At 37.0% G+C, this 12,454-nt stretch overlaps 1 protein-coding gene across 4 annotated transcripts in view; it reads left to right on the top strand.

Annotated features, from left to right (window-relative positions):
• CADM2 (cell adhesion molecule 2) overlaps positions 1-12,454 on the top strand; it is a 1,068,981-nt gene that overhangs the window by 931,537 nt on the left and 124,990 nt on the right. For all 4 annotated transcript variants that reach the window (XM_007531179.3, XM_060172115.1, XM_060172116.1 and 1 more), the window contains 2 exons: positions 9,578-9,730; positions 12,194-12,331. In XM_007531179.3, coding sequence (XP_007531241.1) covers positions 9,578-9,730; positions 12,194-12,331 — 291 coding nt within the window. The remainder of the gene's footprint in view (positions 1-9,577; positions 9,731-12,193; positions 12,332-12,454) is intronic.

Genomic DNA, 12,454 nt, shown 5'->3' with positions numbered 1-12,454 from the left:
TGGAATATGTTTTCAGACTATATACATATTTATATATTTTTTAGTTCTCAGTTTTTATTTTCTTTATTGGGGGATCAATGGCTTATTGTCTACAGTAAAATACAGTAGTTTGTACATGAGTAACATTTCCCAGTTTTCCACAGCACAGTTCAACCCTCTTCTACCAATCGTGTTCCAGGACCTGAACCCTCCTCCCCACCCCAGAGTCTTTTACTTTGGTGCAATACACCAACCTCAGGTTCTGCTTTTGTTTTCTATTATGATCTTGTTTTTCAACTTCTGTCTGTGAGTGAGATTATTCCATATTTATCCTGTTTCTGACTTATTTTATTTAACATCATTTCTTTAAGCTCCATTCAAGATGGGCTGAAAATGGTGAAGTCACCATTTTTAATAGCTGAGTAGTATTCCATTGTGTATATATACCACTCTTACTCAGCCACTCATCTGTTGTTGGACACCTGGGTTACTTCCAAGTTTGGGTTATTACAAATTGTGCCACTATGGACATAGGTATACACAAATCTTTTTGGATGGGTATGTTTGGTTCTTTAGGATATTTCCCAAGGGGAGAAATTGCAAGGTCATAGGGTACATCCACTTCTAGCCTCCTAAGAGTTCTCCAGGGGGTCAGGCAGTAGCACAGTGGGTGAAGTGTACATGGCGCAAAGCCCAAGGACAGGCACAAGGATCCCGGTTGGAGCCCCTGGCTCCCCACCTGCAGGGGAGTCGCTTCACAGGTGGTGAAGCAGGTCTGCAGGTGTCTATCTTTCTCTCTCCCTCTCTGTCTTCCCCTTCTCTCTCCATTTCTCTCTTTTCTATGCAACAACGAAGGAAATCAACAGTAACAATAATAGTAACCACAACAAGGCTACAGCAACAAGGGCAACAAAAGAGGGAAAAAAATGGCCTCTAGGAGCAGTGGACTCATGGTACAGGCACTGAACTCCAGCAATAACCCTAGAGGCAAAAAAAAAAAAAAAAAAAAAAAAAGTTCTCCAGATCTCTTTCCCACAGGGGTTGGACCAATTTACATCCCAACCTCAGTGCAGGAGGGTTCCTTCATTGCTGCAACCTCTCCAGCATTTGTTGCTGCTAACTTTTCTGATGTATGACATTCTCACAGGATAGAAGTGGTTGTCTTTATTTGCATTTTTCTGAAAATGACTTGGAGCATTTTTTTTTTTCATATGTTTGTTGGCCTTTTGGATCTCTGAATATTCTGTTCATATCCTGTCCTCATTTTGGATGGGGACATTTGTCTTCTTGTTACTGAGTTTGGTGAGCTCTTTATATATATTGGTCACTAGCCTCTTGTTTTATTTATGACATGTAAAGATCTTCTCCCATTCTGTGGGAGGTCTCTTTGGGTAATGGTTTTCTTTGCAGAAGCTTTGTAATTTGCTGTAGTCCCATTGCTTTATTTTTGTTTAGTCTCCTTTGTCATTGGATTCATATAATTGAAGATGCCTTTAAAGTTTAGAGGGAAAAGAGTTCTGCCAATACTTTCTGCTAAGTATTTGATAGTTTCTGGTCTAATATCCAAGTCCTTGATCAACTCGGAATTTGCTTTTGTGTTTGGTGAAATATAGTGGTTCAGTTTTATTCTTTAGTTCTCCTCAAATTTCAACCCATATCTTCCGTACTTTATTATTATCTCCATCTGTCACTCAACATATTGAGGCATATAATATAAAGGTAAACTATCTAGGTTCATATAGTTAATAAATAGTAAAGAGTATAGTAAATTTTATTTATTATTCTTTTCAGAGCCTGGCTGTTAGTGAGGACTGGTAATAATAATATCAGAGAGCATACATGTTTGGGAGGTTGAATTTATTTAGATATTGCAAGTTCTCATCAGGGTACTAAACTCAAAATACATGTCATATTTGTTAGAGCAAAACACTATTTGTATGCCATATGGCATCTTTTAGTTACTATAATAATCCAAATATATAAACAAATTAGGAATTATTACTTTTTATTGACTTAAAAGATTAACAAGACTGTAGAGGGGTACAGTTCCCACCACCAGAGTTTCACATGCCATCCCCTTCATTGGAAGCTTTCCTACGTTTTATTAATCATCAAAATGAATATTCTATCCAGAGGCATATACAAATTTAACGTGATATCCATCAAAGTTCCACCACGCTTCTTTAAGAGACTAGAACAAAGATTACAATCATTTATCTGGAATCTGAAAATACCTAGAATCGCCAAAACAATCTTGAGGAAAAGAAACAGAAATGGAGACATCACACTCCCAGATCTCAAACTATATTATAAGGCCATCTTCATCAAAACAACCTGGCACTGGAACAAAAATAGATGAGAAAACCAGTGAAACTGAACTGAAAGCGCAAAACTAAGCCCCCATGCCTGTGGACATCTAATTTTTGATAAAGGGGCCCAAACTATTAAATGTAGGAAGGAGATTCTTTTCAATAAATGGTGCTGGGGAAACTGGGTTGAAACATGCAGAGGAATGAAACTGAAGCACTTTAATCTCACCAGAAAACAAAAGTCAACTCCAAATGGGTCAAGGGCCTGAATGTTAGATCAGAAACTATCAAATACTTAGAGAAAAATATTGACAGGACTCTTTCCCATCTAAATAAACCTCAACGGCATCTTTGAGGACACAAACCCAACTGCAAGAAAGACTAACCCAAAACAAATCTGTGGGACTACATCTACAGATGCAGAATACAGATGTAGAAGTTTTCCTATTCTTTATCCCTCTGGGAGTGTGGATGCAGGATCATTATGAGATGCAGAAGGTGGAAGGTCTGGCATCTGTAACTGCTTCTCCACTGGACGTATGTGTTGGCAGGTCAATCCATACTCCCAGCCTGTTTATTTTTCCCCAGTGGGGCAGGGCTCTGGGGAGGTGGGTTCCAGGACACACTGGTGAAGTCGTCTGCCCAGGGGAAGTCAGGTTGATGTCATGGTAACATCTGCAACTTGGTGGCTGAGAAGCTTTAAGATATAAAGCAGAAAACGTATTTAGTAATCATGAACCTAAAAGTAAGAAAACAGCAGATGAGATTTGAGGTTTCAGATTTGGAAAAAAAATCTAGGAAGTCTATTTTATATATAAGGAATTATTATTGAAAGGAAAGCTGACCTCATACAAATGTCTAGAGCCCTTTTGAGTATAGTTAATACTTTTACCTAGACTCTGTGCAAGTGGTTTAACTATCAAAATTGTATACTTGTATGTATTAAGTCAATATGAGTTCTGTGTTATTAGAGTTTTCACAAAATATACTGACCAAAAGAATTACTTTTTCCAAGATACGTGGGAAATTGTAAGCTACATCTCACTTGTCAGTGAGATTTCTTTCATTTCTTCCTATGCTAGAAGAAATGAAATTGAACACAGTGGGCGAGAAACGTGCTTTACCCATAGAGTATCATGGCAGGAATCTGAGCTTTTGGTGACCTCTTAAAAGGAGAAATAAGTGATAAGTCATTCTAAAAATAAATCATAGCTTTGAAAAGTGGTTGATATACCTTGAGGTCCAATTGGAGAAATAGCAAATCTCTGTCCCACTGTTTTTCCTTTAGCATCTGAACAGGGCATAGACATTAGGGCATATAGGAGACAGAATATGGAATAGACATCTTTTAAAAACATGTTCTGAATCCTACTGGAATCAAAAGTACATCTTAATCATACTTCTTACTTTTCTATTCACTAAAGTTTAGTTTAAAAAATATTTGTAAGCATATGTCAGCTTATGAAAGTAGATTTAAAAAATCATGGTGCACATGCTATATTCATTAAGGTTTGTGTCATTTGTGTATGTGGGAGGAGGATTCTCTTAAAATGTATTTAAGTCATTCAAGATTCAAATGCTATTCAAAATAATATGTTTTATGACTATTTCCATCAGGATTCATGTAGGGAAGATGCAGGCAGTCTAAGATAAGGCATGTGGAATCCTCCTCTTATGCTGTGCAAATGTTATTACGTTCTGAATGAATGTTAAGTTTTGAAAGCCAAACCATGTACCCTACTCCATCCACTGTAAAGAAAATTTTAATTGAGAGTTTACTGCAGCTCCCTGCCAAGTTCTAAGAAATAATACTGAAAATATCCATGTAAACTTCACCAAAAATAACGTATCACAAAGGTATAACAATTAGGAAGCTGACTGTCATTTTTTGTCAATCTCAGCTCCAGGTTTATGTCTTTATCAGCACAGTCAAAGCAAAACCCAGTTGATCACAATAAGAAGCCTCTGTGTTGTCCTGTAGACCACATTCATGTCTCTCAGCCATCTCTACCCTTGAACTCTATCAGATTAACCACTGATCTCTTATCCATCCATATGATTTGTTTTGTGAAGACACAATATAAATGGATTTCATTTTAACTTATCTATAGGATAAATAACTTTAAGCATTCCTATAGTGTCACAGACTTTCTCTTGATATGGAGAGATGCATATCTGACTTATCAAAATTTATTGCTGGCAATGTTTTTCCACTTGAAGTGAAAACATTACTTCCATTACGCCCTTTTGCCCTGATACCTTTCTACTTGTGTCGCTAGAATTTCTTCTGTATATCTGTACATTAAACACTACGTCAGTAGATTTTTTTTCCACCATCATTTACCCAGGAGTACTCGACTCAACACCAAAAAAGTAGTTTATATGTGATAGTTTAATTTCTTCATTTTAATATAAATTCTGTTACTATCTTATCCATTTGTACAGGCAGGAACTTTCTGAACTATGTTAATAGCAGTGCTACCCATGCATATTTTTGTTTTATTCAATTATATTTTTCTGATTGATGCTCCCAAGAGCTAGCTAGCTAGCTTTCTCCTTTCTTTCTTTCCTTCTTTCTTTCTTCCTTCCTTTCTTTCTTTCTTTCTTTCTTTCTTTCTTTCTTTCTTCTTTCTTTCTCTCTTTCTTCTTTCTTTCTCTCTTTCTTCTTTCTTTCTCTCTCTCTTTCTTTCTTTCTTTCTTTCTTTCTTTCTTTCTTTCTTTCTTTCTTTCTTTCTTCCTTTCCCACTTTGAAGAAGTCGGATTTTCTTTAAGGTAGCTATGATACAGGTGAAAGTTCTTATTCTTCCTTGTTCTATGAGTATATTTACTCTTGATTCCTGACGAATTTATTATTAAACGCTTCTTTTTTTTTTCTTACAGCATTTGAAAACTGTGTCTTTGTTGCTAACTTCCATTATTTCTAATGAGTAAGCTATTGCTACTTGAATTGGTATCAGTTTGGTTGGTATCATACATTTTCATACATAACAAGTATTTTTCAGTTATTTTCAATTTTTTCTTTTATTTTTGGACTTTAGAAACTTAATTTCCATGTACCTTGATGGACTTCCTTACGCTTTCTTAGCTGAATTTTACCCATTTTCATAATTCTATACATTGAGTTCTTCTCCTCCTCCTCCTTCTCCTTCTTCTTCTCTTTCAAGATATTTATTGATTTATTAGAAAGATAGGAGGAGAGAGAGAAAGAACCAGATATCGTTCTGGTACAGGTGCTGCTGCCAATTGAACTCAGGACCTCATGCTGGAGAGCCTAATGCTTTATCCTCTGTGCCATCTCCTGGACCACTGTACATTGACTTCTTTTGCCAGATTTGTAAGGTTACCAACCTCATTTCTTCAAACATACAATCCAATTTAATTTCTCATTTATTATGCATATGCTGTCAAAATTGCATATCTTATTATTGCTGCATTATATGCTGATGTTCCCTGAGATGATATTCTTTCTTTGTGATTCAATCTATTCCCTTTGTTTTTCTCATCAAGTGAATTTTCTTCCACTGCCTTCAAATTCATTGATCCTACCCTGTCCTATTCTCACTGCACTTTTGAGTCAAATAAGTTTATTTTTCCTATAACTTATATTTGACTTTTAAGTAGCATGTTCCGGATATTTTCTAATTTGTATTTCACTACAGTAAGTAATTAATTTTGAGTGATATCTCATTAATACTTTTAAATGAATTTAAATTGTCAGATAATTCCAACATCTGCTTCAACTCCCTGTTAGCATGTTATTTATTTGTTTGAATTATGTTCATATGACTGATAATTTTGAAAATAACTCTGTACGGGGGTTCGGGAGGGAGCACAGTGGGTTAAACGCATGTGGCACAAAGCTCAAGGACCAGCATAAGGATCCTGGTTTGAGCCCAGGCTCCCCACCTGTAGGAGAGTCGCTTCACAGGTGGTGAAGCAAGTCTGCAGGTGTCTTTCTCTCCCCCTCTCTGTCTTCTCCTCCTCCTCTCTCCATTTCTCTCTGTCCTATCCAACAATGAACGACATCAACAACAACAATAATAACCATGACAAAGCTACAACAAGGGCAACAAAAGGGGGGGAATGGCCTCCAGGAGCAGTGGATTCATGGTGCAGGCACTGAGCCCCAGAAATAACCCTGGAGGCAAAAAGAAAAGAAAGAAAGAAAAAAGAAGATAAGTGTGTATGTCTCAGATATGTTGGCAATTATTTTAGGTGGCTCTGGATCCCATTCATGCCTTCTGGGGCTGGGAGGTGGTGCACTTAGTAGAGCACATATCTCACAATGTGCAATTCAAACCCAGGTTTGAATCCCCAGTCCCCACCTGCCTGGTGGTGGTAAGCTTCATGAGCAGTGAAGTGGTACTGCTGGTTTCTCTCCTTCCCTCTCCCTCTTTGTCTTTCCCTTCTATCTCAATTTCACTCTGCCCTGGCAAATAAAATAAATAGATATTAATAAAGACAAATGTATAAATCTTCGATTCTAGGAGTAGTTATATCCTTCTGATGTTTTGTACACATGTTCTATGGGTATTGTTGTTATCATCACAGAAACAATCTAATTGTCCAGACCTTTGATATGTTGTTTGGTTACCCTGAGTTGTTTAGTCCTCCCAGTATTCTAGTAATCTTCCCTTTTGTCATCTAAAGGCACTGAAGAACTTCCCTAGGCTGGAGTGCCCATTGATTCTAGGCTGAGAATTAATTCCCTAAATCATACGGAGATCACTTACCTAGGGTTGGGGAATTTGTTGTTTATAGATCAATGCATTGACCATACTCCAGTCCCAGAGGGAGGGGAGAGAGAGAGGGAGAGGGAAAGAGGGAGAGGGAAAGAGGGAGAGGGAGAGGGAGAGGGAAAGAGGGAGAGGGAGAGGGAGAGGGAAAAAGGGAGAGGGAGAGGGAAAGAGGGAGAGGGAAAGAGGGAGAGGGAGAGTGAGAGGGAGAGGGAAAGAGGGAGAGGGAGAGGGAGAGGGAAAGAGGGAGAGGGAGAGGGAAAGAGGGAGAGGGAGAGGGAAAGAGGGAGAGGGAGAGGGAAAGAGGGAGAGGGAGAGGGAAAGAGGGAGAGGGAAAGAGGGAGAGGGAAAGAGGGAGAGGGAGAGGAAAAGAGGGAGAGGGAGAGGGAGAGGGAGACGGAGAGGGAGACGGAGAAGGAGAGGGAGAGAGAGAGATATTATTTCATGGCCAACTGTTACCAGTTATTTCTCCACTAGATTTCTCTTTAAGGTGGTCAGTATTTTCCAGTGTTTCTGTCAGGATTACCATTTGAGCCACAGTAAAAGAGAATCTACTTAGACAGTCTTTTGTTTATAGATTGTGGTTGGCAGACATCAGGTATTTGTTGTCTTTTTTTTTTTTACTAAATGAGATGCCACTATTCTTACATCCCTATCCATCTAAGTGATTTTCCCCCGATCTATCTTTCAAAGTACTCCTAAAGTTCTTTCCAGACTTTATAGCTATCCTTAGTGGGGTTTATAATGATACTTAAGTTTGTTTTTGTTTTTCTCCAAAATGTGTCAAGAGGAGTATGAATAAGGAAGACACATGAAATGAGATTTTTTTTGTGTGAACGTAAATATTCTGTGATAGAAAAATTGGTTTGACTCAAGGAGTAATAAAAGTATGTATCAAACAGAACAACAACAGATAATACACAAGAACCAACTAACTGAAGCAAATGTGAATTCCTGTTACATTATAGGTGTATTTAGACTGATTATTGGCCCTTGTTTAAATGAAGCTAACTGTCACTTCTGCATAGAAAACAATTTATACGTATTTGTTTTGTTTGTTTGTTTTTTCATGGATGGGGTTCACTACTCCTGACTGACTTTTTCAGATAGAAGGAGATAGGCTTAGACTTTTTATCAGAACTATGATGGTCTTTTTGCTGGGGTGGAGAGAAAGAGTGTAGAATACACAATTTTGGTGATTAGTATATCATGGAAGTATAGTCCTGTAATCTTATAGTCTTTTTATTTTATTTTATTTTATTTTATTTTATTTATTTATTCCCTTTTGTTGCCCTTGTTGTTTTATTGTTGTAATTATTATTGTTGTGGTTACTATTATTTTTACTGTTGATTTCCTCCATTGTTGGATAGGACAGAGAGAACTGGAGAGAGGAGGGGAAGACAGAGAGGAGAGAAAGAAGACACCTACATACCTACTTAATGGCCCCTGAAGCGACTCCCCTGCAGGTGGGAAGCCCAGAGCTCCAACCGGGATCCTTCCGCTGGTCAGTGGCGCAAAGCGCCACGTGCACAGCCCGACTCCCATCTTATAGTCTATAACCCATCTTAAATCACTGATAAAAATTAAATAATAAAATAAAGAAGGGGCCAGGCAGTGGCACACCTGGTTGACTGCATACATTATAGTGTATGCAAGGACCTGGGTTCAAGCCCCTGGTCCCCGCCTGCAGGGGGAAAGTTTCGTAAGTGGTGTAATGGTGCTGCAGGTATCACCCTGTCTCTCTATCTCTGCCTCCCCTCTCAATTTCTCTCTGTCCCTACCCAATAATAAATAAAATTTTTTGTAAAAACTGAAAAAAAAAAAAAAAGAAAATAGACACAGACAGAGGAAAAGAAACCTCTAAAACATCTTACAGTATGTGCATTGTGAGGTGGGCACATAACCCAGTTGAACTTTTTGCTGACACTTTTAGTTTTTGTTTGTTTGTTTGCTTGTTTTTTAATGTTTATTATTTGAGATAAAAAAAGAGACCAGAGCACTACTCCACTCTATCATTATTTTATGCCAGGGACATATCTGGGACCTCTCATATACAAATTCAGAGTGTCACTGCTGCATCATTGCCCCAGTCCTACAGAGCAATTTTAATACATTAATATTCATTGTAAGTTTCTTGGGAAAAACACAGCATTTTTTTTTTCAGTATAGCTTACCCAAATTCATTCTCCACAGAAGTAATCCCTTTTAAAAATAGTTTTCCCAGGCACTAACATTACATGAAAAACTTTGTGAAGGAAAGACATATTATGACTATCATTTACCTCATTCTAAGTATTATATTAGATACAATAATTTAATTAAGAAAGTAAGCAGTGCTTCTGAAGACATTAAAATTATTTGATTCTATTGATTTGAAAATGTGATAAAAATATATTCAATATATAAACTGCCTTTAAAACAGTTTCTGAAATGAGATTGACAGGTGTAGCCGAAGAAAATGTTCACTGTATGGTGCTGAGAAATGGAGTCTAACAATACTGACTTTATAAAAGAGTATTTTTCTCACTTTTCGTTCTTTTTTCTCTTTCTAGCTTTGAGAGACAACAGGATCGAGCTGGTTCGGGCTTCCTGGCATGAATTGAGTATCAGTGTCAGTGATGTGTCTCTCTCTGATGAAGGGCAGTACACCTGTTCTTTATTTACAATGCCTGTCAAAACGTCTAAGGCCTATCTCACTGTTCTGGGTAAGAGCAAGAACTCTGCAGTCACAAGCACAGAGATATCCTTGTTACAGCAACATGGTTATATATGCATATATATTTTTTCAAATTACTCTTGCAATTTAATGCCTTTTCTACTGCACTGTAGCAAAGGCATTTTTTAAAAAAATTACTTAGTTACTTTCCCCATTTTGTACAAAAAAAAAAAGGAGGTACAAATGTTTGTATGGTTTTCCAATAGCACACAACCATTTTGTTTCTTAGCTAGCAGGGGCCTGGTTTTTCAACATAATTCCTTTGAATCAAATCATTCATGTACTATATATTGGTAATCCTATTATACAGAGATAGAATAATGAATCTAATAAATTCAGTGCCATCTAAATGCTGCTCTTTTTTTATATCAGTAATCAGATGTAGATCTTCCCTAATATCTCACGGCTTTTAAATAGAACCTCCTTGTGTATTTTAGTGCATTTAAATGACCATGACATTTCTAGGGGTCTTCCTACCTCCTCACTCTGCAGTTTTCTGAATTTCTAAATGAAGTACCTAATGTCACTTGTGCATGCAGCATGTAGCTGCCTTGTGCTTTTATTCTCTAAATATTGGAGCATTTTCCCAAAGGTTAAAGTGACACAAAAAGCAATACATTCATAGAGATTCCAAGGAAATAAAGTTGCACTTCAGAGCTCTCTGTGATTCCACAGACGTCAGTGGCCCAATCAACTGAAATTGCTGCAGTTCATTGAAACACACCTGTGTACTGAACAAGTTAGAGGAATTTAAAGATTGATTTTTTTGGTACCCAAATTGCCTTCCTTTTCGTGATAGATAAAGGCATAACATTACATTTAAAGGAACTAATGCATGCTGTTCTTTTGGGTGGGACTATTAAAGTTAATCCAGCTTGTGAATGGATTTTGTGCATAGGATATGAAATATGTTTCTTTGCAATTCCCACTAGGACGATTTCATAAAAATCTTCAGAAGTTTGTCATTAAAGACACAATATATCCACTAAAATGGACTATTTCAAAATAACAGCTGCCGAAGGTTAATGTATTGTTCTGTAGAGAGCCACTCTGAGTCCCCAGGGATAGGCAACTGGCTGATTTCTGTTTATTAAATGGTGATAGAACATATATTTCTAAGGAAATAGAATATGAATGAGGCGGGGGGGGGAGGACTACTTAGCTAATTTGAGAATATTGCATTGTCATTTTTTTTGTTTGTTTTGTTTTGTTTTTGAGTTGTATTTCTCTGATTCTTACCAAACTGAATTAAATAGTGCAAAAAACACTCTGAGAGGGGAGGGAGAGAGGAAAAAATAGTAGGAAGAACACTTTGGGGGGCTGGTATGTAATATTAACCCCTTCAATAAAAAATAAAGTTTATTCAGAGCAGTGAAGCCTCAGTGATAACAAAAGAAGTAGAAGAAGAAGAAGAAGAAGAAGAAGAAGAAGAAGAAGAAGAAGAAGAAGAAGAAGAAGAAGAAGAAGAAAGAAGAAGAAAGGAGAAAGGCAGAAAGAGAGAGAAGAAGGAAGAAAGGAAGAATGGGAGGAAGGAATTAAAGAAGGAAAGGAAGGAAGGAAGGGAAAGAGAGATTTATGAAATAGGAATGTAATAATTCATTTAATAAAATTATAACTTGCTAAAGCATAAAGAAATATGCTTAAAGTTTTATTTTACCCAGGAAATACATACTTATACCCTTGTACTACTAAATCTTAATACAGACTGAATACACACTGATTTTTTTTTTTTTTTTTAGGATTTACAAAAAATAATTTTGAAGATAAAATTTACAGGGAACTGGGTGGTGACACACTTGGTCAAACACATTTTACAGAGGAAAAGGACCCAGGTTCTGTCCCCCAGTCCCCACCTTCAGGGGTAAAGCTTTGCAAATGGTAAAGCAGTGTTGCAGATGTCTCTCTGTCTCACTTCCTATGACTACCTTCCTCTCGATTTCTGGCTGTCTCTGTCCAAGAAATACATAAAGATAATAAAAAAGTAAAAAAGAAAACTTTTAAATAAATGAATAAAAATTACACAGCTGACTGAGTATGCTTTAAATGTTTGTTCAACTATATACTTCCAGCATATACATACAGGGTATTTATACATACATATGAGTAATATCCATGTAGGTTATATTTTTACTTTCATTAGGCAGTACTTAATTATTATTATTGTTATTATTATTTATAAAAAGGAAACACTGACAAAACCATAGAATAAGAGAGGTACAACTCCACACAATTCCCACCACCAGAATTCTGTATTCCATTCCCTCCCCTCATAGCTTTCCTATTCTTTAACCCTTTGGGAGTATGGACCCAAGGTCATTGTGGGATACAAAAGGTGGAAGGTCTGGCTGCTTTAATTGCTTCTCCGTTAATTATTTTTAATTGAAACTACTATCAGTAAACCACCTAGTTTAGTCTTCTTTGTGAAAGCAATGGTCATTTGCTTACCTTTCAGGTGTTCCTGACAAGCCTCAAATTAGTGGATTTTCATCACCAGTTATGGAAGGAGACTTGATGCAGCTGACTTGTAAAACGTCTGGGAGTAAGCCTGCAGCTGACATAAGATGGTTCAAAAATGATAAGGAGATTAAAGGTAAACAGGGGGGAAAGATACCGAAACCAAAATCAATGTGCTAAAAGTTGTATAAAGCGTTTGATACAAGCCATGTTCACTTCTGAATTACTTGCAGTTGGAACCACATTTACCGATTGCTTA

The sequence above is a fragment of the Erinaceus europaeus genome, chromosome 14 (genome assembly GCF_950295315.1).
Source record: "Erinaceus europaeus chromosome 14, mEriEur2.1, whole genome shotgun sequence".
In the NCBI taxonomy this organism is placed as follows: domain Eukaryota; kingdom Metazoa; phylum Chordata; class Mammalia; order Eulipotyphla; family Erinaceidae; genus Erinaceus; species Erinaceus europaeus.
This window is presented reverse-complemented; position numbering and strand designations above follow the sequence as displayed.